The 25,274-nt window shown below is 40.0% G+C and overlaps 3 protein-coding genes across 3 annotated transcripts; 2 read left to right on the top strand and 1 right to left on the bottom strand.

Annotated features, from left to right (window-relative positions):
• Positions 1-4,517: 4,517 nt before the first annotated feature.
• Positions 4,518-5,453, bottom strand: LOC148047900 (olfactory receptor 2D3-like). The gene has a single exon (XM_087708188.1). It carries the CDS (start codon positions 5,451-5,453, stop codon positions 4,518-4,520), a length of 936 nt encoding a protein of 311 aa, XP_087564314.1.
• Positions 5,454-14,692: 9,239 nt separating this feature from the next.
• On the top strand, positions 14,693-15,277 carry LOC148047899 (olfactory receptor 2T27-like). Its single transcript, XM_087708187.1, has one exon. It carries the CDS (start codon positions 14,693-14,695, stop codon positions 15,275-15,277), a length of 585 nt encoding a protein of 194 aa, XP_087564313.1.
• Positions 15,278-22,901: 7,624 nt separating this feature from the next.
• LOC148047898 (olfactory receptor 2T11-like) lies at positions 22,902-23,489 on the top strand. The gene has a single exon (XM_087708186.1). It carries the CDS (start codon positions 22,902-22,904, stop codon positions 23,487-23,489), a length of 588 nt encoding a protein of 195 aa, XP_087564312.1.
• The last annotated feature ends 1,785 nt before the right edge of the window (positions 23,490-25,274 follow it).

The raw sequence follows: 25,274 nt of genomic DNA, 5'->3' as shown, positions 1-25,274 counted from the left end.
GATAAAAGAGGGAAAATTTACTTCATGCTTCTTGCTGTTGATGGTGATCTGCTTGTGATAATAGCTGCTTCTTAAGACAATAGATTATAAAAAGGAAAGAGAAGATTATTTCATTGTTAGGAATATAATCTAACGTTTGGGTTGGCAATATATAAATCATATAGCAATGCTATACCTGTTTCTTTAAATCATACTGTAAAATGTGATTGGTTGCTGTTTTTCCTCAATCGGTCATAAGAGGGAGCCAGAATGACTGTTAGCTCTCTGTTTGTTAGATGCTGGACTGATCTGATCTGATTTGGAAGCTGGCTGTTAGAAAGTGCCATGAGCTATTGTAAGTTTGCAACTGCTAGCAAACTTTGAGTACCAGACTGTTTGTATGATTATGGACTATTTTATTTGGATTATCCCTTAACTGAAAGACATTGATGACTGACTGTCTTATCCGTGTATGACTTGGACTGTTTGATGGACTCTGATACCTCTATTTCCACGAAAGTAAAAGCCTATTTAAACTGCAGTGTCTCTGTATGCTGGTTTGTGTGTTCTCCAACACAACTCTCACAACGCTTCGCTGAACGTACTCGCTGTCCCAACGGGGAGCTTACCTAACACTCATGATCCTGATTGCTGGAATAATAATGCTGATAATTTATAGTATTACCAAACATGAATAAAAATAAACGCTTACATTAAAAACTTGTCGTGTTTGCTTAATGCAGAGTGAAGAAAAGACTGTTAGAATAAGGATGTTAAAAAGTGCTAGATCTGTGTGACGCTACACCATATGATGAGCACCTGAATAGCATGTGGCAATATCCTTAGTAGCTTATTCCATTGTTTCCCAACCTATTTTAAGATATATGGACTTCAACTCCCATTTGCTCGCTGGGGTATTCTGGAAATTGAAGTCCACACATCTTAAAATGGCTAAGACTGAAGAACATTGCCCTATTCTAAGTTTGGACTAAATCTGCAACCTTATATGCAGTGGTGGGATTCAAATAATTTAACAATCGGTTCTCTGCCCTAATGATTTCTTCAAACAACCAGTTTACCAAACTGCTCAGAAAGTTGACAACTGGTTCTCCTGAAGTGGTACGAACTGGCTAAATCCCACCACTGCTTATGGTGGTTATAGTATAGATTATATAAGTCTTCACTTATTTACTGAATAATATGTAAGGCATAAGAAATATGGAGTTTTCCACTGGGTAAGATTGTACTGGATATTTCATTCATTTTCAGAATGTTTTGTAGGAAAACTATACCTTTTAGTATATGCAGTGGCTTCCTCCTAATTATCACCAGAAAGTAAAGTTGGTAACACTTCCACTCTCTGTCTTCGGCTCGTCACAATTTGGGCATACCAGGGGTTGTGACTTTAAATATATACCTCTCACCCTGGCTGGCTGATAAGGAGTCGAGCTCTGTAGCTCAATGGTTAACACATCTGCCTAAGAGGCAATAGAGCACAGGTTCGATTCCCAACAAGGGTGTGGCTAGCTGATGAGAGCTAAATAGCTTGAAATAGATCTATACTAGTCTCCCTTTATTTATTTATCAGCATAAATATATATATATATATACATACACACACACACACACACACACACATACACACACATATATATTGGGGTGTGTGTGTGTGTATGGAGGGAGGGAGAAGTCTGATAGGGATAAATTACAGGGATGATACAAAAAATCTGATTTCCATTTTTCATTTTATTCTTTTTATTTAATCTGTTTCTTTTATTCCATTTTATGTATGGTCTTACCAACATTCTGTTTTTTTATATTCTGTATATTGATATTGGCTAATCAACAATAAAGTTACTAAGAAGACACAACTGCATAGTTTCTGTTCTATCTGTACCCCAGACTAGAGTTTTTCAGGATTCTGTAAAAAAAAAAAATCCACTAAGGAGAAAAAAGTTCCCTCGAATATATCACCAATTTTTCCTTTCATTAGAACTTTTGCCTAATTTAATTCTGAGATTCTGGAAATTTTATTGCTCACCACAAGCAACCTAAAAGGAATAAGGTACATCACAATTTAAGATGTCATATGAGGGACCCTTGCACTCTCTAGGGCCATCCAGTTATTCAGGGCCATTCTAGAAGGCGAGATAAGAAAGAAGGAAGGGAATGGCATAACAAGGAAGCAGATTTCAGTTGAACATCAACAAGAAAATTCCTAATACTGAGAGCTGTCCAAGAATGGACTGTATTCCCTCCCTCCCTCCCTCCCTCCCTCCCTCCCTCCCTCCCTCTCTCCCTCTCTTATTATTAATTTTTTGTATTCTCTTGTGCTGGAGAAATGTGAACAAAAGCAGGGTAGATCTCTGTTGGGGATGCACCAGTGGACCAGATGAACTTCACATCTTCTTCCAATTCTTCCATTTCTTCCGTTCTACGACTTCATGGATTAAATACACTGGCTTATAGAACAGAGGTGGTATTCAGCAGGTTCTGACCAGTTCTGGAGAACTGATAGCGGAAATTTTGAGTAGTTTGGAGAACTGGTAAATACCACCTCTGATTGGCCCCACCCCCATATATTCTCTGCCTCCCGAGTCCCAGCTGATCGGGAAGGAATGGGGATTTTGCAGTAACCTTCCCCTGCCACGCCCAACGAGCCATGCCATGCCCACCAAGCTATGCCCACAGAACCAGTAGTAATTTTTTTTAAAATCCCACCACTGTTATAGACATACTATCAATATTATGAGTGCAACAGCATACATAACTAAATTCAAGGGATCTGATTGAAAGAGGCAGGGCCATTGTGCTTTTCCATTCCTTCACTTCCCACACAAGGAGAATTAATCCTACTTAAGGGCATATTAACACAATCTTGCCAATCTGAAAGTATGGACTTCCCACTGATACTTTTAACTGCTTGGTCCATTAGGGCAGATTTTCTTCCGCCTCTTCCATGACCATTAAGCCACTGAGGTCTCCTGCGTCTCTTGTCATATTGTTTCCTAGATAGCATCTCTTCCCCACATTTCCCAAGGTCATCCACATATTCTATTACACAACAAGATGTCTTTCAGGTATTGGGACAGCAATTCTCAAAATTTCCAGAAGAGAAGAGTGCCATCTATTCAACCTTTAGTATCAATAGGGTCCCAAAGGAAATAATCTCTGATTGTTCTTTGGAAGGACAGATACTGAAGCTGAAGCTCAAATGCTTTGGGGCCACCAAATGAGAAGAGAGAACTCACTGGAAAAGACCCTGATGTTGGGAAAGATTGGAGGCAAAAGGAGAAGTGGACAGGAGAGGATGAGATGGCTAGATAGTGTCATCAACATAATCAAGATGAATTTGGGCAAACTCTGGGAGACAGTGGAGGACAGGAGGGCCTGGCTTGCTATGATCCATAGGGTCATGAAGAGACAGACTTAGCAGCTGAACAATAATTGAGTCAGCATCAAAATGTTATCTGAGTAGTCAATTGCTCCTCTCCACGATAAGGTTATTCTTTGAGTATCAACATGGGATGCATTATCATTATTCATAAACCCAGCCAGTATAGGTGGAAAGACGATAGCTTTCATATGAAGCATAAGGCTTCAAGAATCAATTGGGCATAATAGTGTTCCAATATCTCAGGGCTGCCACAAAGAAGAGGAAGTCAATCTATTCTCCTTCTACCCTCTCACTTGAGGGTAGGACAAGAAGTAATGGGTGGAAACTAATCAAGGAGAGAAGCAACCTAGAACTAAGGAGAAAGTTAGAACAATTAATCAGTGGAACAACTTGCCTCCAGAAGTTGTGAATGTTCCAACACTGGATGTTTTTAAGAAGCTATTGGATAGCCATTTGTTTGAAATGGTGTAGGGTTTCCTGCCTAACCAGGGGGTGGGACTAGAAGACCTCCAATGTCCCTTCCAACTCTGTTATTCTGTTATGTGGATGATGGATAAATCTATTCTAATTAAGTCTTAGACTACAAAGTCTATTGTTTTCCACTTTAATATAATAGAATACAATATAAATTGATTGTGTTCAGTGTCGTTAGGGATAATTTAGACAACATGATAACTTTGACTGCCTTATTGGTAGAAGTGACCACATCACACCTCAATTAATCCTTAACACATTATTATTTTACAAGTATTTATTGAGTTAAATAAGGGAAATAACCATTCTTATATTTAACCATCTTAGATTTGAGAGATCTAAAGATTTCGCATAGAAAAACTCAAATAATTCTGTTCAATATTCCACATTACCAAGCACCTATTGCAATTCAGATGTTTAAAGTAAAAATCACTTTCTCTGGGTATATTAATGATATCGTAACTAGATGAGAGGATATAGCATTTTAGACTCCAGCTCCATAATGTAGTCTTTGGATTCACTTGTCCCCTTTCCATCACTTAAATAACAGCAATTAAAAAGAGACATCCAATATTATGAAATATCAATAACTGCATTTCTACTGGAGCAGATGCGCAGATTTCAAACAGAAAATATTTAATGTTATCAGTATGCCTTTATTATCTAGTCAGTCATGCAAGCTATGTTTTCCGAAGGTTTTTCTCAGAGCTTCCAAGACATCCTGATTCCTCAGGCTATATATAAAGGGATTTATCATGGCAGGCATAGCAGTAAAAAACAGTGTATTAATCATGGCTTCCTGGGGTGAATAAGAGGATGCAGGTTTCATGTATGTTACAATAGCAGTTACGTAATAGATCCCAACTACACATAAGTGAGACATGCATGTTCCCAAGGCTTTGTGGCTCCTTTGAGAAGATTGCACCCTCACAACCTGGAGGAGGATGGCAACATAGGAAGTGAGGATAAGTGAGAGGGGGATGAGAAGTACCATGAAATTTCCAGCATAAGTTGTTCTTTCAAAATCAGAATTATCTGAGCAAGACAGCTGGATAAGAGCTGGGTAATCACACATGTAATGGTTAATCACATTGGACTTGCAGTAGGGAAGGGGCAATACATAAAATGAGCAAGTAAGAGCTTGGACAGTGGACCAAAACCAGGCCGCCACTGACATCATATAACAGACGTTTCTCCTCATGAGGATGGGATATTGCAAAGGTTTGCAGATGGCTACGTACCTGTCATAAGACATGGTTGCCAGGATGAGGCATTCTGCTCCTGCCAAAATCAAAATTACAGAAATCTGAACAACACATCCATAGAGTGAAATGGTGTACCTCTTGGTTATAAAGCTGACCAATACTTGTGGAACAATGGAGAGAACTTGGCAGAGGTCCATGAAAGCCAACTGACTAAGAAAGAAGTACATGGGAGTCTGAAGTCCAGAGTCTGTTTTAATCAGAAAAATAAGGAGGCTGTTTCCCATCAGAGCAATCAGAAACATGAAGAGAAGCCCCCAAAGGAAGAGGGTGGGTGACCATTGATGGAGAAGTCCCACCAGAAGAAATTCTCTCCATGAAGTTATGTTCTCCTCTCTCATTTCTCCTTCATTGCCAAGCTTTTATCTAAAGATACAAAAATAATTTGGAAGTGCTTTTGTCATAAATCTGTTGAAATCCACCACTATTAATAGATTTTTCTTTTTCACCCCTCCTAATTTACTTTAAATTGAAGAAACAGTATATCATAGGCCACCTCTGATAAGATTATTACAAATGTCCAGGAGGAACAGGCTATATGAGAAAATGCACAAGAATGTGCACAATTCTTCATTAGGGTATGCCAGCTTTGTGCCATTCATTACTTTCCACTTATGTTGAGATCAGATTTCCAGAATTTTGAAGCATCCCAGTATGAAAATTGACTTGATTGCATTATTTGTTTTCATTCTGTTAACAAATTAGGTATTGTTTGCTTCAGATTTGCTTTTAAAAAGCTACTTTAGAATGTGGAAAATTATGAAAGCAGCACTTATTTGCAATTCTTCCAAGCATCTTTAATGCCCCCCCCCAAACACAGTTGCTTTCAAAAGTTGAATTCTGGTATTATGTGTGGGACTATGTTCCAAGGGGTGTTTTGGTGCCAGGTGTTGCACATTAGTTAACAAATTACAATTTTTATAAATTTTGTAAGGCATCGTTGAAAAATATCATTTTAATTTATATTTTTCTGTGGCATATAAATTTAATAAAGAAAGAAATAATACAATGTAGAACTAAGTCTATCTATCTATCTATCTATCTATCTATCTATCTATCTATCTATCTATCTATCTATCTATCTATCTATCATCTATCCATATTCATTTTGATATATATTATTCTGTAGCATATATATGTAATAAATAAATAAATAAATATAATGTAGAACTAAGTCTATCTATCTATCTATCTATCTATCTATCTATCTATCTATCTATCTATCTATCTATCATCTATCTATGCCATCCATCCATCCAACCATCCATAGATTTAAATATGAATAAAACATATCCATATATTTGAGGGGTGTCCAAAATATTGAAGTTTTGATTTCAACTGTCTTCAAAACTTTATCATCTTCCTAATTTAATTCTTGTTTTCTCTTTCTCATGGGGCACTTTACTTCCCCATAGCCATTTGCATCTTTCTTTACATCTCCATAAATTGGTCCAACTCGGAATATACTGTCAGTCTGTCCAATCTGTCTGACCTCTTCTTTTTCCACCCAGCTTTATTCCCTTTCATTTTCCTCATGCACTATTGAAAACTAGAATCAAGAAACCACTCCATGTTGCTTCCATATTTGTATATGTATTCCCTGTCATGTCTGATACTGGGTGGGAAGGTCCACTGCACGAGTGGCTGAGTACATTTGCTCTTACACCAGTGTGTGCACAAGAAGGATGCACATCTGTGATGAGAGACTCAGATGAGTGGTGCTGCTGCTTTGCTCCACAGCTTGACCACTGATAGACTCAAGGCTTAGGTTTGATGCCCACACAGATATAACTAGTTGAGACCATTTGCCTTCCTCTCTCCGCTCCTTCTAATTAAATTGTTAGCATTTGTATCCAAAAAGAATAAATGAAAGCAAAGTCGTTCTCTCTCAGCCCAGCCCAACTCACAGGATTGTTTTTGCATGGAAAACAGGAGGAGTAATTATGTACGTTTGCTGCTTTGGGTTACTTATAAACAATAAAGGTGGGAAAAATATCTAATAAACTATTGCAGATTATTTCTTTGGAACATATTTTAAATATTTTGGGTGTTTTCTTGTCCCTGGTGACTGCCTAGACAAATGTGCTTGGGATTTGTCTGGACATAATTTCTGGGTAAATTTCAATGGTTTGCCCTTGTCTCCTTCTTCCCAGGGTTGAGAGAAAGTGACCGGCTCAAAATTAATTCAGCTAGCTTTGTGACTAAGATGGGACTAGAACTTAGGGTCTTGTGTTTTCACACATGCACATACCTACAGACATTTGTAAGATTATTATATTTAAATCCAACCGATCCAATTCAGTTCTGTATCCTTACCTGCAAATCTTAAGTTGTAATTGAATTTTCAAATCTTAAACCTCAAATTAGTTCACACTGATTAGTATGTATGATTGGTAGATAGAGAAATATAGATGGATAGATGATAGATAGATAGATAGATAGATAGATAGATAGATAGATAGATAGATAAGAGATATAGATAGAATATAAATATTTACTAAAAAGTAAAAAGATACACTAAAATAGAATTTTTTTCAGTGGAAATACATGTCAATGTCTTCAGCATCTTCAAAAATGAGTGGCATGTTCAAGTATCTTGACAAATATGTGAATTATAAAATCCACAAACCCCTAGTTGTTGTCATGGTCAAGGATTATCTGAATTTTAGAGCAAAGTTTGGGGGTTGATGGGTTCACTTCTTAGATTTCTATCCTACCTCAGGAGGGTTAAATTTCCTCACACCAAAGAATATTGTGAGTGGGTTGACCGAGAGCAAAGTCCTGGAGGAAATAGGAACCTAATCTGGGTGTTCGTTCTCTTTTGCTTTTCTATCTCCCTGGCCTCACTTTGAAAGCATCTCTTGCCTATCTCTTTCATTCTGCAAAGATCTGAGTTTTTAAAAGCCAGAAAAACATTTTCCTTAATAGTAAGCCCAAAGAAAAAGATTCTTGAATGCTACCATAATATACTGTACAAGAGAGAGCCTGTATGAGCAGTCACAGGTCCCAAACAAAAAAATCTGCAATACTCAAAATACAGTATATACACAAAATGTGTCCTTTCTCTAAGCAGGAAATAGAATATTCTCTTTCTCCAACTCTGTCTAAATAATTAGACATTAATGAGAAGCTTTAGCTTTGCATCTCTGATAAAAGAGGACAATATTGTTGAACAATGAAAAAATAAGGATTTGTATATCAAGATGAGGAAACAGTTTGGTTTGTTCCTAATCAAGCAAAGGGTCATCTGTGTTGCCAGTCATGCTGTTAAAATGAGATTTTCAAATACACCCCCCCACACACACACATTTGGGGGGGAGGGTAGAATATTATATTATAATATTATATAATATAGTATATTACATAGTATATAGTATAATACATTACAGTACATTACATAGTATATAGTATAGTATAGTACATTATACAATATATATAAGAATAATATGATTGTTATTATATTTTACTGATACATCTATATCTATAGCTCTATCTATCTATCTATCTATCTATCTATCTATCTATCTATCTGTATATATCAATCAAATTATAGTTGTTTTCATGTTGTAATTATAATTGTCTGCCTGAAAGTTATTTTCAAATACAGTTTTATGAGTTGAATGATTGCTGTATGAACTTTTATAAAATATCTGCTTTTCAGGAACAATTGTCTCTTCAGAAATCAAGAATTACATACCTGCAGCTGTTCACAACAGCAAACGGAAAAAACAGGGTCTTTTAAAGTCAGAAAGCTCCATTTAGGTTTCCGATTCTTCGCTCAGCTGATTTGTTTTCATTGCTTCTTGCATGGCTTCCTTAAATCATGCCATCTGCCATATTCTATTCAAATATATTGTAATTATTTTTTACAATGCAAAATTCATTGTCTTACATCTTTCAGGAAACAAGAAACTTCCATTCTGCAAATTAGTGAGACAAACTGCAATTTTAAGAAACCAAATCAGGGCAAAAACATTGTGCTATTGAAGTACAGATTGGCACATGCATTGATGCCCATTTGGTCTGATCAGATAAAAATCTAATTTTTAAAAATGTAGACTCTAATACTAGAGTCACTTACACACAGAGACACACAGACACAAAATAAGAAACAGATACAGTATCGAATAGATAACTCTATAACCTATAACCAACATAATTAAATGTTTACTTAATAACTGAGGAATGGAGAAAAAACTGACTATTCATTATGAAAAAAATCAAGTTAGAGACGACATTGTTGTTATTCTCCCTGCAGCCAACCTTATATGCAGGGAGAGGTTCTGAGCAACTTCTGCCTCAGGGAGTTTGGTTCTCAGTCCAAGATTTTAATTAAGATACAATTTCAAAAGTGAGAAGTTCAAAGCATAAGATTACATAGTTTTATTTATTTTTAGTTTATTTTATCATATAATATATGATATGTTTTAGCTAGGCTGGCTTATCTCACACCTTCCTTAGGCATCCTATTTTAAAGGGTGAGGATTGGTCCCAATCACCAAGATGTTTACATCCCCTTCTGTCAAGAAATGAGAACGGGATAAATGTATATAAATTTGTTTATTGGATTTAGAGGCTGCCTGATTTGAGCCAACTTTGGGCAGACTCAGTGTTGGGATTCAAAACATTTTACTACCGGCTTTGTGGATGTGGCATGGCTTGGTGGGCGTGGCAGGGGAAGGATACTGTAATATCCCCATTTCCTCCCCACTCCGGGAAAAGGTTACTGCAAAAGCCCCATTTCCTCCCAATCAGCTGGGACTCAGGAGGCAGAGAATAGATGAGGGTAGGGGCAGTCAAATGTGGTATTTACCAGTTCTCCGAATTACTCAAAATTTCCGCTACTGTTTCTCCAGAATTGGTCAAAACCTGCTAAATACCACTTCTGGACAGATTTCATTCAAAAATAAGAGCTATTAGTCCAGCAGAATGAAACCTGTGTTTTGTCTTGTGAACTTCCTAAATACACAGCTGCGCAGGAGTAACAATCCTTTAGATTTCCCAACCTATAGTAACCTGCTCGTTATAATCAGCTTTCCTTTCGTTTCTAGAAGCATGAGAAAATTCTATGCCTGTGTAAACACTATATATTCTTGCCCAGTATCCACGTCTCTCTGTTCCTCCCTCTTCTGCTGCCTTGTTACTTTTTATCTCTTTTTGGCCACTCAATACTGTAAGATTTCCCAATATTTAATAAATAAATCTCACCAAGCTTTTGATTTTTTGTAGTGGAGATGATGAGAGAAACATGAGTGGTTATTTTGGCCTGGATATAAGGATTGATCTGGGAGTGCCTATGGAGATTCTCAGTCATCCAGGTCATGGTTGTCCCAAACGTGCTTTTTCAAGAGGAAACTGGACTTTCTGGTTTTTTTCTTTGAAGATATTTCGCTGCTCATCGAAGCTTTAACTTCAGCTACCCATCATCCAGCCAGAGTTGAAGAAGCTTCTTGGATGAGAAGCAAAACATCTTCAAAGAAGGCCTTTTCTATAAAGCACCAATGGGCAGGACAACAAACAATGGTTGGGAACTAACCAAAGAGAAAAGCAACCTAGAATTAAGGAGAAACTTCCTAACAGTGAGGACAATTAACTCATGGAACAGCTTGCCTTCAGAAATCGTGGGTGCTTCATCATTGGAGGATTTTAAAAAGAGACTGGGCAGTCACTTGCCTGAAATGGTATAGGTTCTCCTGCTTGAGCAGGGGGGTGGACTGGAAGACCTCCAAGGTCCCTTCCAGCTCTGTTCTATTCTATTCTAAAAACAAGGAAGTCTGGTTGCTCTTCAAATAGCACCTTTGGGATTGACTGCGAGTGCACTGGAGGCAAACTAATAACTGGGTCGTGGTCTGATTGTTGATTGGCTGTTGTTACTGAGACATGGTCTTTGGTTTTAAGTACTGTCTGTGTGATGCAAATTAGTGTCCAAATGCTTCTGAGTCATAGACTGTTTTCGGTCTGTTTGAAGGGGTGGTTGTTGTTACTCCCACCCCTAGGGGCGGGGGAAAGAAGTGGTCAGGTATATGATTTTAAACCCCTGTGTTACTCTTGTTACAGGACATGATTTTCTGCTTGGGGGGGGGGGCTGGGCAGCCTGTCAGACCTGGAAGCCTTTTTACATTGGGCCTTCAGGCCTGACACAATTTCTACTGTGGGAAAATGGGAGGGGGGATTATATGGCAGTCTAAATAACATTCCTTTCTCAGAGAGTCAAGGACATCTTGCCCTGCACCTGGAATGATGTTACTGGGAGACATCTCCAGTTAGGACGAGGCCTGATTGGACCATGTGATGGACATGTGAGTGTTGGGCAGGGACTTGAACTTTCAATTGGGTGGGGAAAACCTGGAAGCTTTCAGATTTGGGTTTTCCCAGATGTGCCAATGTGACATTTCTAATAAAATGGAACTTTGAGGAAACTCGGGCCTTGGGGTCTTCTTTCATCTTCCCTGAGTCTTCGCACCACCTGGTTTCGGGTCGACATTTGGGTCTCAGGACCCTGGACAGCACCCGGGAGTTTGGAGGAGCTCGTTGAGTTTTTAAAGAAGATTTGGGTTAATGTCAAGGTTCCAAGTAACACCCCTAATGAAGGAAGACTCCCAGGCTTGAGTTTCCTCAAAGTTCCATTTCAGCAATAGCAGTTAGACATATATACCGCTTCATAGGGCTTTCAGCCCTCTTTAAGCGGTTTACAGAGTCAGCATATCGCCCCCACAGTCTGGGTCCTCATTTCACCCACCTCGGAAGGATGGAAGGCTGAGTCAACCTTGAGCCGGTGAGATTAGAACCGCTGAACTGCAGATAACAGTCAGCTGAAGTGGCCTGCAGTACTGCACCCTAACCACTGCGCCACCTCGGCTCACATTTTATTAGAGATGCCATATTGGCGCCTCTGGGAAAACCCGAATCTGAAGGTTTTCCCCACCCAATTGAAAGTTCAAGTCCCTGCCCAGCACCCACAAGTCCATCACATGGTCCAATCAGGCCCTGTCCCAACTGGAGATGCCTCCCAGTCACACCAATCCAGTGCAAAGTGTCCTTGTCCCTCTGAGAAAGGAATGTTATTTAGACTATATATCTCCCATACTCCATATAATCCTCCCCATTTCCCCACAGCATTTAATGTGGCAGGACTGAAGGCCCAATGCAAAAGATTGCTTCTAGGCCAGACAGTGAGTTTGCTCAGGAATAAGGAGATCCATCTGTGCAAGATATGGGAGCAGAACACGAGCAGCTCTGAGATCTGAAGAGAAAGGTTTGGGGTTTCAGGCTCAAATAACAAGGCAAGTACCAGAACTAAGTGGGACTTTGCCTATACTCTAGATTAGGATGCAATTTTTTTCTACACTATTGCAAAAAGATTTGGCTTTTTGGAACTAGCATGACTTTCATGATGTCACTTTGCAATTCACTAAAATGCCTAATAAGTTCTCTTAAGAAAATCAGATTTTTTTAAAAAGAAACAACCTGCAGAAATAAATGATATGATCTTATGCTCTGAAATTTCCCCTTTTGAAACTGCACCTTAATTAAAACCGTGAAAAGAGACCAAATTCCCAAAAGAAGAAGCCTCTCAACCTCTCCCAGGATATAGGAAAGACTTAGTTGGCTGTAGGAAAAATGACAAACAGAGTGACCCTAACTTGAACTTTGCAAAATGAATGCAGTTTTTTCCTTCCTCAGATAATTCAGGCAGGAAAAAATGGACTGAGTCTGTTTCTTATTTTCTCTCTCACTTTCTCTCCATTGCTGTGCATAAGTAATCCTAGAATCACAGTCTACATGTTTAAGAATTAGATGTATATAATAACTGATCATATCAAAATCAGGTCAATGCTTGCGACTGATCCCTGAATCTCTAGCACGTATTTTTCTCCCTGATTTGATTTCTAAAAATTGCAGTTCGTCTCACTAATTTTCAGAATGGAAATCGCTTGTCTCCTGAAGGATGTCGGACGATGACTCTTGCAGTGAACGAATAAACCCGAGGAATTTGAAAAGAATCACATTGCATGGCTTGAGATGGAAGCCATGAAAAATAATTCAGTTGGGCAAAGATTCAGAACCTCAAATGGAGCTTTTTTATTTTAAAACCCTGTTTTTCTCCTTGGCTGTTGCCAACATCTGCAGGTATGTAACTTCTATCTATCTATCTATCTATCTATCTATCTATCTATCTATCTATCTATCTATCTATCTATCTATCTATCTATCTATCTATCTTCATTTCTGAAGAGATAATTACAGTGAGTTATATTAAGTTTGTGCTTGTTTGTGTGTGTTTGTATACAAACACCACAATAGCAATCATATAATAGCAGTAATTGCATCCCTGCAATATCCAGGAATTCATGAGGCTGTAAGTGACATTTCTGGTGCACATGAAGGTGTGCATGAATGTGTGTGCAGGTATATGTCTCCCTGCACATTTGTGTGAGGTTAAACTCAATTTTTCATTTTAAGGGTATCCCTGACAATGCAGCAAACTCTTTACTTGACTAAACACATCTGCTTGCCTGATCTTTGTCAACAAGTACTTGTTTTCCAAATACTCAACACTTACATCTTCCTTAGCTGCTCATTATCAGAGATGCAAAACTAAAGCAGGTCATTAATGTTTAATAGTCTCAACATAAATTGGGTATAGAGAACATTCTGCCTCCTGATTTAAATATTAAACAAGGGCCACCTCTGGTGTGGACAAACAGAGCATTTCAGATTTTTGACTTAGGGCTTATGACTGCTCATACGGGCTCTCTCTCTTGCAGCATATTATAGTTGTATCCAAGAGCCCTTTCTTTTGTGCTTATTATTAAAGGAAATATTTTGCAGGGTTTTAAAGACAGAAAGGTGCAGGGACCTGGATCAGGGTGAAAGAGATAGGCAAGTGGACTGTGAGGATTCCCAACCATCCAAGTCATGGTTGTACTAAAGATGCTTTTTTCAAAAGGCAACTGGACTTCCTTTTCTTTTCCCTTGAAAAAGTTTTACTTCTCATCCAAGAAGCTTCTTCAGTTCCAACTGAAGTTAGCCACTTGGACGAGAAGCAAAACATTTTCAGATGAAACATTCTTTTCCAATGTCATCATCATTGTTTTAGCCATTGTCTATCCACAGCAGAGGGAGTGAGGAAGATATCTATCAATAATGATGGATTTCAACAGATTTATGATAAAAGGTGTCCCAAATTATTTTTGTATCTTTAGATAAAAGCTTGGCACATGAAGGAGGAATGAGAGAGGAGAACATAACTTCATGGAGAGAATTTCTGCTGGTGGGACTTCTGCATCAATGGTCACCCACCCTCTTCCTTTGGGGGCTTCTCTTTATGTTTCTGATTGTTCTGATGGGAAACAGCCTCCTTATTTTTCTGATTAAAACAGACTCTGGACTTCAGACTCCCATGTACTTCTTTCTAAGTCAGTTGGCTTTCATGGACCTCTGCCAAGTTCTCTCCATTGTTCCACAAGTATTGGTCAGTTTTATAACCAACAAGTATACTATTTCACTCTATGGATGTGTTGTTCAGATCTCTATAACTTTGCTTTTAGGGGGAGCAGAATGCCTCATCCTGGCAACCATGTCTTATGACAGGTACGTAGCCATCTGCAAACCTTTGCAATATCCCATCCTCATGAGGAGAAACGTCTGTTATATGTTGTCAGTGGCAGCCTGGTTTTGGTCGACTGTCCAGTCTCTCACTTGCTCTCTTTATGTATTGCCCCTTCCCTACTGCAAGTCCAATGTGATTAACCATTACATGTGTGATTATCCCGCTCTTATCCAGCTGTCTTGCTCAGATAATTCTGATTTTGAAAGAACAACTTATGCTGGAAATTTCCTGGTACTTCTCATCCCCCTCTCAGTTATCCTCACGTCCTATGTTGCCATCCTCATCCAAGTTGTGAGGGTACGATCTTCTCAAAGGAGCCACAAAGCCTTGGGAACTTGCATGTCTCACTTGTGTGTAGTTGGGATCTTCTATGTAACTTGTCTTGCGACATACATGAAACCTGCATCCTCTTATTCACCCCAGGAAGCCATGGTTAATACATTGTTCTTTACCATTGTACCTGCCATGACAAACCCCTTCATATATAGCTTGAGGAATCGAGATGTCTTGGAAGCTCTGAAGAAAATCTTTGGAAAACTCAACTTGCATTAATGACTTGAAAGGTACAACATAATAGTGGAACGTTATTGGTACAACATACTTTCTTTTTTAAATCTAGCCATTTGCTCCAATAGGAGTGAAGATGTTCTTGTTGTTATTATTTTATCCCATCCTACATGTGGAATTAAAGTGGTGAACATACCTGATAAACCTTCCTCCTATTTTTCCCATTATGGCAAACTTCAATACTTAGCGACAATAGAAGTCTATTCCCCATTTGTCTTATTGATCAATGTAAATATTGAAAACATGAATCAAACAATTGCATTCTATTAGAGTCTAAAATATTATGTCCTCTGATTTACTTATGATGTCTTTTGTATGCCTAGAAATATTACTTTCATATTCAGCCTCTGAACTGAAATATAAAACGTATATGATCCTGCAGAACTCCTATAAGGATTATGAATGCAGAATGCTTAGAAAGTTTTGAAATGCCTTATGAAATCTAAATGTGATTTGCTTTTGCTTAATAAATATTTTTACAATAATGTACAGGGATGAGGACTAATCCTAATGAGGTTATATGCCTTTCCGGCTATCAATAGCCCATTCAATATCAACAGATTGTGTCCTGTGTGGTTTACAGTCTTCTAACACACTGAATATTGTGGTGTCCTCTTGAATTTATTAAAGGAAAAATCAGTAAATTTTATAGATTGCAAATCTAGGTGTAAATGATGCCCAAGTGTAGCAATTCCATCCAATTTCCAGAAAAGGGTCTCCACTTTCCACCTATACCAGCTGGGTTGTGAACAAAGGCAGCACATCTCACGTGTGATACTGTAGGTAGCAGCTTATTATGGTGAGGAGCAACTGTTAGCATTTTGATGATCATTCATTGATATCACTTTAAGGACCTATTGATTAGGATACTAAAGGTTGGCCAGATTATATTCTATTCTTCTAGAAGTTTTGGAAGTTGTCCCAGTATCTGGAGGGCATCTGGTTGGGAACAATTGGAATAGATTGTGGCACATAATAATTACCATGTCTAATAGCTATGACTACTCTCTGAAGCATGGTTGGTCAGAGATTCTGGTACATTGTGGATTTTAGTGTCTGCTGTTGTAGAATTTTTAAGGGATAAATTTGGGTCAATGACCAGGACACTGTAAGATAAGGAAAAGCAGAGCCTGGGAGAAGAGTCAAAAGGGGAATCAGCCTGGAACTATTATGTTCTCACAAGCAGCCTAAAGCCCACCCCTCTGAAGTTCCATTAACCCTTATCTAATGTCAAATTAGTGTTGGCCTTAGTTGACTAGATTGCTATGCAGTTGACTAGATTCCCAGGCATGAGCAATAAATCAATTTAATTGGAACTTAACTTGTGGACCTGATCTCTCCCACCTGACAGACTCATTGCACTGAAGCACCAGTTGATTTATTGATAGTACTGGAGGCAAAGAGGGAGGTGATTACAGCCCTTCATTGCACTAATTACAATATACTTTTATGTATTTAGCATATGGCAGGGCCTGTCAAATTCGCGGCCCACGGACCGGATGCATCACACGTTGACCAGGCCTGGTTTAGCGAAGGGGAAAAAGTCTCGATATGTCATATGATGTCGTCATGATGACACAAGTTTGACACCCCTGGGGTATGGCATACAATGTCAGGGGAATCAACATGCTAGACACAATGCAGTCTTGATAGCCATGTACAACTAAATATACATGTGATTGGATATAGTACCTAGGCATTTCATTGAATATAGCACACTGTTGTTGTTATTTGTTAGATTTAATGTAGCCACCCACTCCAGTGCTTAGTGAGATCAGTGAGGCCATTAAGGTGTAACTATGGGGTCATGGGCAAGGTTACAAAAACACTGGACATTTGAAAGGTAAGGAGATAGGATTCTGTGAACAAGATTTCTTTGTAGGGCGTTGATTTCTTTTGCTTTCCTAGAATCCTCTTACTACTACATTCATGTTGGGACCACTGAAGCTCTTCTGAGTTGAAAGCAGACGTGGTATTCAGCCACTTCTGACAGGTTCTAGAGAACCGGTAGCGGAAATTTTGAGAGTGGTGAGGGAATGGGGATTTTGCAGTATCCTTCCCCTGCCACGCCAACAAAGCCACTCTAACAGAACCGGTAGTAAAAAATTTTGAATGCCACCACTGGTTAAAAGGAGCATCACCATTGCCTGGAGGATGCCGAGCTGCAAGCTCATTTCATATCCCTGTTAAGTTGCCCACCGAAGTGATACCCATCAAGCTACTTGCAGTCACCCACTTTTGCACCAGTGAGTCAGCAGGAGCGGGATCATGTGGTGGAAGCTCACCTCATCCCACGGCATCAACCAGGTCTCAGACATGAGCCTTGATGGTGACCCCAGCATCCTAACCATGTGCACCATCACACTCCCTGAGTCCTGCTTGCTTCCCAGGACCTTTTCCCAGCATTCCTTGGCCTTCTAAATCTTTATATTGTTGAGCCGGCAAATTTAGTTTTCGTGGGACAGTGTTTTGTGGAAGGAATAACAAAAAGCAATAGACTTGTTTTTTTTTTAAATATATTTTTAAAACACAAATAATACAAACAGTACATATACAATTGAGTATAAAAAAGAAAGAAAGAAAAAACACATATTACAGTGCAGTGATGTGCTTTAGGGCTGGTGAGGCACTTTTTAGACTTGTGGACTTCAACTCCCAGAATTCCACAGCCAGGCATGCTCAGTTCCGATTTAAAGCGACAGCATTTTTCTCCCTTGCAAAATAAGTTTTCCCTTTTTTTTCCTTCTCCCTCCCCCTCCTTCCTCCCTCCCTCCCTCCCTCCCTCACTCTCAAACAAACACAGAAGTTGGATTGGATATATTTTCCAAAGGCTTGAAAGCAGCTCCTCTGCCATACCCCACTTCCCCTGCTGCCTTCCGATCAAACTTTTTGAATTCCTCCCCCCTCCCCCCACACACACCTTTTTCCAGCTGTTTCAGAGACGATTTCAATTCTGCTTCTGCCTGCCCTGCCCTCCCCTCATGAAAGGCCAGAACTCTGTCAGACTGAGCTAGTTGCTCCCAGAGAACTCTAAAAAGCCTCTAAAAATGCCCTCTGCAGGAGGCGAGAGAATACGTGCCTCATTTGCATAAGGAATTCTTCGCATTTTAACCCTTGGTTATCTCTTAAAAGGCGAAAAATTCCTTATGCACAGGAGGCCCCTATTTCTCTGACCTCTTCCTATGGTTAACACAAAGCACTGTTCCAAGTCACTGTGAATCTGGTAGCAATTACCTTGGCTTTAATTATTTTTTAAAAATTCTTTAAAATTCTTTCCTTTTCCTCATGACTGGTGAGGCCACACCTCCCCTGCCTCTAGTGAGTGCACGTCCCTGTTACAGTGCAGCAGGGGTGGGTTTCAACCGGTTCGCGGCGGTCCCTGCGATCTGGTTGGTTGCCGAACCCGGAAGTAAGTAACTTCCGGGAACGGCGAAGGCCCCCCTCCCGCGCCTGCGTGCACCCGCGCCCCCTCCTTACCCGGTTTTGATGAATTCTGCGCTTCCATGCATGCGCAGGATGCATACAGCGCCTGCGCGATCCTCCAGGAGCAGCTGGAGCATCACACAGACACTAGTATGCATGCGCGTGCTGCGCGCGTGTACGCGTGCGCTGCGCGCATGCGCGAGGACGCCACACACGTGCGCGAGGATGCCGCCGGCCTCGTTCCAACCGAACTGGTTGGAACGGGGCGAGAAACCCACCCCTGCAGTGCAGCCCCCACCCCCTGGGGACCTTTCCCCCTTTAAATTTCTTAGATATACAATATATTCCAATTGTGCCCTTATACCCTCCAAAACAACATATATTCGTGAGTAGATTTATTCCCTTTGCCTTCCACCAACACTGATTTTATAAAATCCCCCCATATTTCATTATAATTATTTACTTTAATCATCCCTTTTTTTAAGTTTAATTTCTGTTGTTAATTTATAATTTGTTGCTATACTCTAAATTTCATTATACCACTCATTTCTTTGAATATCCCAATTTTGTCCCCAACATTCAGCCATCACTAATCTAGCTGTCATTATCAAATTTACAATCAATTCCTTTTTTGTTTCATTTATATCCTGTTTTTTCCACCAGCAACAATAATGCAATCCTGGGTGACATCTCTAGATTTACATTCAACAGTGCTCTAATTTCTGTAAACACCATATCCCATATTTTTTGTGCACTATCACAACCCCACCACATATGTTTATATGTTCCAACCTCCTCCAACAAATATTTGTATATTTACCATCCATTTGATTTAATTTACGTGGTGTTAGGTACCACCCCCATATCACTTTATATCTATTTTCCTTAACTCTAACTGACATATTCTTATGTACTCTTCTATTCCAAACACTTATATACCCCTTCATAGTGCTTTTACAGCCCTCTCTAAGTGGTTTACAGAGTCAGCCTATTGCCCCCAACAATCTGGGTCCTCATTTTACCCACTTCAGAAGGATGGAAGGCTGAGTCAACCTTGAGCCTGGTGGGATTCCTAAGCTTTCTTTTTCTGGATTTTATCACCACACCAAATTTCATTCTACCCTTTTTATGTTTTGGCACATTATCCATTTCATTAGAAAAGAGAGGATCCCCTTTACATAACTTCTTTCCAAAGTCAAATTTAATCAGACCAGTTTATAAGGGAGAGAACCATTAGCTGAGGGAGGGGGAGCTAGTTCTTATTAAATTAAGCAGGATGAGGTTTTATGAAAGTGTGACATAATCTTCCCAAAGGAAGAACATGGATGAACAAGACAAATAGAATTCAGGTGTTATTATAAGGAGATGAGATCCTGTTGGGCTAGGAGATAGAAGAATGGAAAGGGATTTTTTTTCCAGTTGTCAAAAATTCACAAGAGCCCAAGCTGGGAAGATATTTAAACATAATTCCCTAAAGGAAAAACTAATTCTGTCTCCTTAGAGAGATTAAATCCTGGCATGCCTGAGTCATACGAATGCTAGAAATTATTTAGGTGTTAATTTCAGCAGCAGGAACGTGTTTGCTATTAGAAAAACAGCTGCAAAAACTTTGCTTTGAAACAATAGCTTGATTAGGACAGAAGATCTGAAAACTTTTCCCTTCGTTTCTCTGTCCTCATTTGCACCAGTGGCTCAACCAGCTCTTAGAGATGATGTAATCTCCATCCAGGGAGTTCCAGGGGAGGCTGAGCTGGTCCTGGATTCTGATACTGGTGAGTGCTTGTTGCTTCAGGAATCAGAGATGACTGGCTGGAACGTCTACCTTGAGGAGTAGCTGCTAGGGAAGGTAAATGAAGTGGCCTATTACTCTCATGTCCATGCTTCTGACTGGACCTGCGTGGGACACTGTATGCTGGGCTGGATGGGTTGTTGAGCTGCTCCATGTAACTCTTCCTTATATGTTTTTATATGCATTTGAGAAATAATATTATCTTCCTTCCTTCCTTCTCTCTCTCCCTCCCTTGCTTTCTCTCCTCCCCGTCTCTCCCTCCTTCCCTGTTTCCTTCACTCTTTCTTTCTCTTTCTCTCTCTCTCCTTCTTTCCTTCTTTCCTCCCTTTTTCTTCCTTCCTTCCTTCTCTCTCTCCCTCTCTTGCTTTCTATCCTCCTCCTCTCTCCCTCCTCCCCTCTTTCCTTCCTTCCTTCTTTCTTTCTCTCTCTCTCTCCTTCTTTCCTTCTTTCCTCCCTTTTTTCTTCCTTCCTTCCTTCCTCCCTCCCTCCCTCCCTCCCGAATAGATACAAGAAAGTGTCTGGTCCCTTGCCATAGCAACATAAGAAAGGTCCCAAGGATAGGGACTTCCAGTGGAGGAATGGCAAATTAAAGGTGTCTCTGAGAGAGCAGAGATGCTGACCATGGTTTTTCTAAACTTCTCCAGACAAAGAGAGGACAGGCAATCCACTCCCATGTGGTCTAGACAGCTGCTCCTTGACAACAGTTTTCCATGGATCTCAGTACAGGTAATCCTCATCTTACAACCACAATTGAGCCCAAAATCTATGTTGCTAAGTGAACCCCGAACCGGTTCTATCGGCAGTGCCATAGGCGAAGCATGTCCGTGAGCAAACCAGCCATAGCAGCAGCCTTACCCACCCCTACTAAGGTTACATTATTAAGGTTACAGCATGCCGTATTTATGCATGTATATGTGCATATATATACATTGTGCCCTATGTATGCATTTACTGTATGTGTGAATGTGTATGTATATTTGTTCATGTGTATTTGTTTATCTCCAATGCAGTTAGTGTTCTATGAGCACACACTAAAGCATGCATGGAGACATAAGAATAGGAAAAATTTGCTTATTCCACAAACACAGAATATCCCTACAAAGAGCTTTTCTTTCAAAATATTTCATGGGATGATTATTGCACAACTGGTGATGTAGTTATTCACATTATTTGCAACTATGCAGCACTGAAATATAAGCTCTTCCTTAGTATAACCAGAGATATACTTATTTATTTACTTTATTTATTTGTTTGTTTTGTCAAGCATGTATAAGGTAATAGATACATACAAGATATTGAATACATGAAATGGATATGAATAAATGGGGTTGTTAGGACAAGGACAGTAGACACATTGGTGGGCTTATGCATGCCCCTTACAGATCACTTAGGAAAGGGGAGAGATCAACAGTAGACAGTCTAAGGTTAAAATTGTGGGGGGTTGGGGAAGAAACCACTGAATCAGGTAACGCATTCCAGGCACTCAGCACTCTGTTGCTGAAGTTGTATTTTCTGCAATCAAGTCTGGAGCGGTTTACCTTAAGTTTGTACCTGTACATTTTTTCCCTCTATCGACATCTCCATGTGATACAAAGAAGCTTCTACAGTTTTAAAACTATTGTCGTGGCAAGAATAATACCCAAAGTATTATTGGAAGGAAAACAGCACAACCTGTTCATAAAAACGGTTTGTAAAAAAATTGCAAAGTTAAAGAAGCGATAGAATTGGGAATACAGATTGAGAAATGTTTTGTGTCTTCAATTAATACACCAAGTATTACATGTTCCAGTGAATTGATCTTTGATATCTAGATGTTAAAATAAGTGGAAGGAGGCACTCAAAGGGAACATGAAGGATGGCAAATAATCATTAAATATAGGAAGAGAGTGGAAAGAGGAGAGGGGACGTGAATGTCTAATTTCATTTATTCCTCACTTCTAGTTTACTGTGATTTAATTTTCCACGTTCTTTAACTATAAACCTGCCTATATTATTACTTATACAGTGCTGTGACCATCAGGGAGTAGCCCCAGATGCATGAAAAAGGGGATGGAGGAGAAGAATTCCACATCATGGAAAGAGTTTCTTCTACTTGGACTCCAACATCAAAAATCACCCACCAGTTTTCTGGCAGCTATCAGCTTCATGTTCTTTATTGCAATTATTGGAAACTGTCTCCTTCTCGTTGTAATTAATGCTGACTCTAGCCTTGACACTCCCATGTACTTTTTTCTCAAACAATTAGCTTTATTGGACCTCTGCCAAATTCTCACCATTGTTCCTGGAGTATTTGTGAGTTTTGTAACCAAGAGGTATACCATTTCACTCTATGGATGTATTGTCCAAATTACTGTAACTTTGCTTTTAGGGGGAGCAGAATGCCTCATCCTGGCTACTATGTCTTATGACAGGTATGTGGCCATCTGCAAACCTTTGCAATATCCCATCCTCATGAGGAAAAGCATCCTTCATATGATGTCAGTGGCTGCCTGGTTTTGGCCTACTCTCCAAGCATTGTCCTGCTCTCTTTATGTCCTGCCTCTTCCCTACTGCAAATCCAATGTGATTAACCATTACATATGTGATTATCCAGCCCTCATACAACTGTCTTGCTCAGATAATTCTGGTTTTGAAAAAATAACCTACATTGGAAATTTCCTGGTACTTCTCATTCCTATCTCAGTCATCCTCTCCTCCTACATTGCTATCCTTCTCCAGGTTTTGAGGGTACAATATTCTGAAAGGAGCCACAAGGCCTTGACAACCTGTCTGTCCCACCTCTGTGTGGTGGGCTTCTTCTATGGAGCAGCCATTTTGACCTATATGACTTCCTCTTCCTCTTATTCTACTGAAAGGTCTATGATTAATACAGTGTTTACTACCATTGTCCCTGCCACCATGAATCCTTTCATATACAGTCTAAGAAATCAAGACGTCTTATCCACACTCAAGAAATTATTTGGAAAGTGCAAAAAGTGTAAATAATTTTAGAGACACTAACTGTATTGATCTATGAAGATAAATTCAGATGGAAGTATTTATGAAGGTAGACATTCATTTTTCCTGAACAAATGTTTGATTCTGTTGTTAATTAAAGTTATAATAAAAATGTAAAAATCTGGCATTCTGAGTCATCTAACTCTCATTGGCTCAAATTAGATTTAAAAGAATGTTGGTATTACCATCACCATGATAATGAACAATGATAATTTGTAAATGACTCCATACACACCTACATCTCCTAGCCATCCCCACTTCTCTCCAGAAATCTTTCTCCTATCTGCTGATCCTTCAACCCTCCTTTTCCTTTCACTCACTTACTATTATTAATTGGTAGTAGCTAGTAGAACGGAGAGAAATAAAAATATTCCCTCTTCAATTTTTGCATGGTAGAGAAGGAGGGATCAAATTTCAGAGGGAGTAGAAAGGCTATTTAGCCTGTCTCAAAATACTTGCTGCCATGACTGCAGAGAACCTGACTAGATTACTTCAGTGTTGATGGCTACAAGATCACAAGATTCAAACCCAGCCTCACCAGCCCTCAACATAGTGACAAAAGCAGCCTTTTATTGCCAACCATGGCTGTGGTGCATTGCCCATAGCATTTCCAGAGTGACATAGATTAAAGAGAAAATCATCTTTAGTAAGGTCATCTTATCAGAAGATTGTCTAGAACAAGCCTGTCAAACTGGTGGCCAATGGGCCATCTCGGCTCCACAGATACATGATGATCTGTGGATTTAAATCTTGAGCTATGTCTTAATGGTCTATGGCCATATTCCATGACCATGGAAGGTATTTAAAGGGGATCCATTGGGAAGAAAAGGTTGAGAACCACTGGTCTAGAAAACTCTTCTACAGTACTCATCATTCTGATAATACAAATGGAGCCTGAGAATGAGAGGCGAGTCATAACATCATGAAGTTAAGCAAGGCACTGTATGATTAGCAGCTGTAAGAAAGATGAAAGTGGAACCTTGTCATCTTTTGTGATGGAAGAAAAATAGTTCAACACAATGCAGACCTTTGACAGAGCAACCTTTGTCGTGTGGCTGTCCACGCGACATCTTCCATCCCACCGGCCGGCTAAGAAATTGGACCACCGGTATCTTTGGCCGTTCCCCGTGGAGGCTGTCATCAACCCGGTGGCCTATTGCCTGACCCTGCTACACTTGATGCAAGTGCACCCGGTGTTCCATCACTCGCTCCTGATCCCTGAGCAGTTGGCTTGTCCTCTCCACCAACCATCTCCACCCCAGTCATCATCGCGTGAGGTGGAAATACAGCTACCGCATGAAGTGGCTCGGATCCAAGACTCGAGATGGCTAAAGGGATGTTTCCAGTACTTGGTGGACTGGAAGGATGAGGGGTCAGAAGGGGAGACTTGGACCGATGCGACGGACGTACATGCCCCTGCTTTGGTCCAGGCCTACCATGCACAATATCCCTCGAGACCGCACCCTGAGCATCAGACCCGGGGGAAGGGCCCTGCTGTGAGGGATAATGTTGTGGCCCTGCAGGAGTTGTTGGAGCTGCCAATGGACTCCGATAGTGATGAACCCTATGAGTCAGCTATGGCGGATGTGAAGGACTCTGGGCAGGGATCAGACTCCGAGCAGGGACCAGGGAGGCTGGTTGGCCACCAGGAGGTGCCTGAGGCATGGAGCAGTGGTGAAGATCAAAGGGAGTTTGTCCCTGACATCAGGCACTGGAGCAGTGGGGAAGATCAAAAGGAGTTTGTCCCTGACACCAGGCAACGGAGGGTGGAGA

The sequence above is a fragment of the Thamnophis sirtalis genome, unplaced genomic scaffold (assembly GCF_051295495.1).
Source record: "Thamnophis sirtalis isolate CommonGarterSnake01/CBP01778 unplaced genomic scaffold, rThaSir2_p1.2 scaffold_3, whole genome shotgun sequence".
Taxonomy (NCBI): Eukaryota; Metazoa; Chordata; class Lepidosauria; order Squamata; family Natricidae; genus Thamnophis; species Thamnophis sirtalis.
This window is presented reverse-complemented; position numbering and strand designations above follow the sequence as displayed.

Excerpts from the sequence above, each read along its gene's own strand:
- LOC148047899 (XM_087708187.1), top strand. The coding sequence starts at position 14,693 with ATGTCTTATGACAGGTACGTAGCCATCTGCAAACCTTTGCAATATCCC.
- LOC148047900 (XM_087708188.1), bottom strand. The coding sequence starts at position 5,453 with ATGAGAGAGGAGAACATAACTTCATGGAGAGAATTTCTTCTGGTGGGA.
- LOC148047898 (XM_087708186.1), top strand. The coding sequence starts at position 22,902 with ATGTCTTATGACAGGTATGTGGCCATCTGCAAACCTTTGCAATATCCC.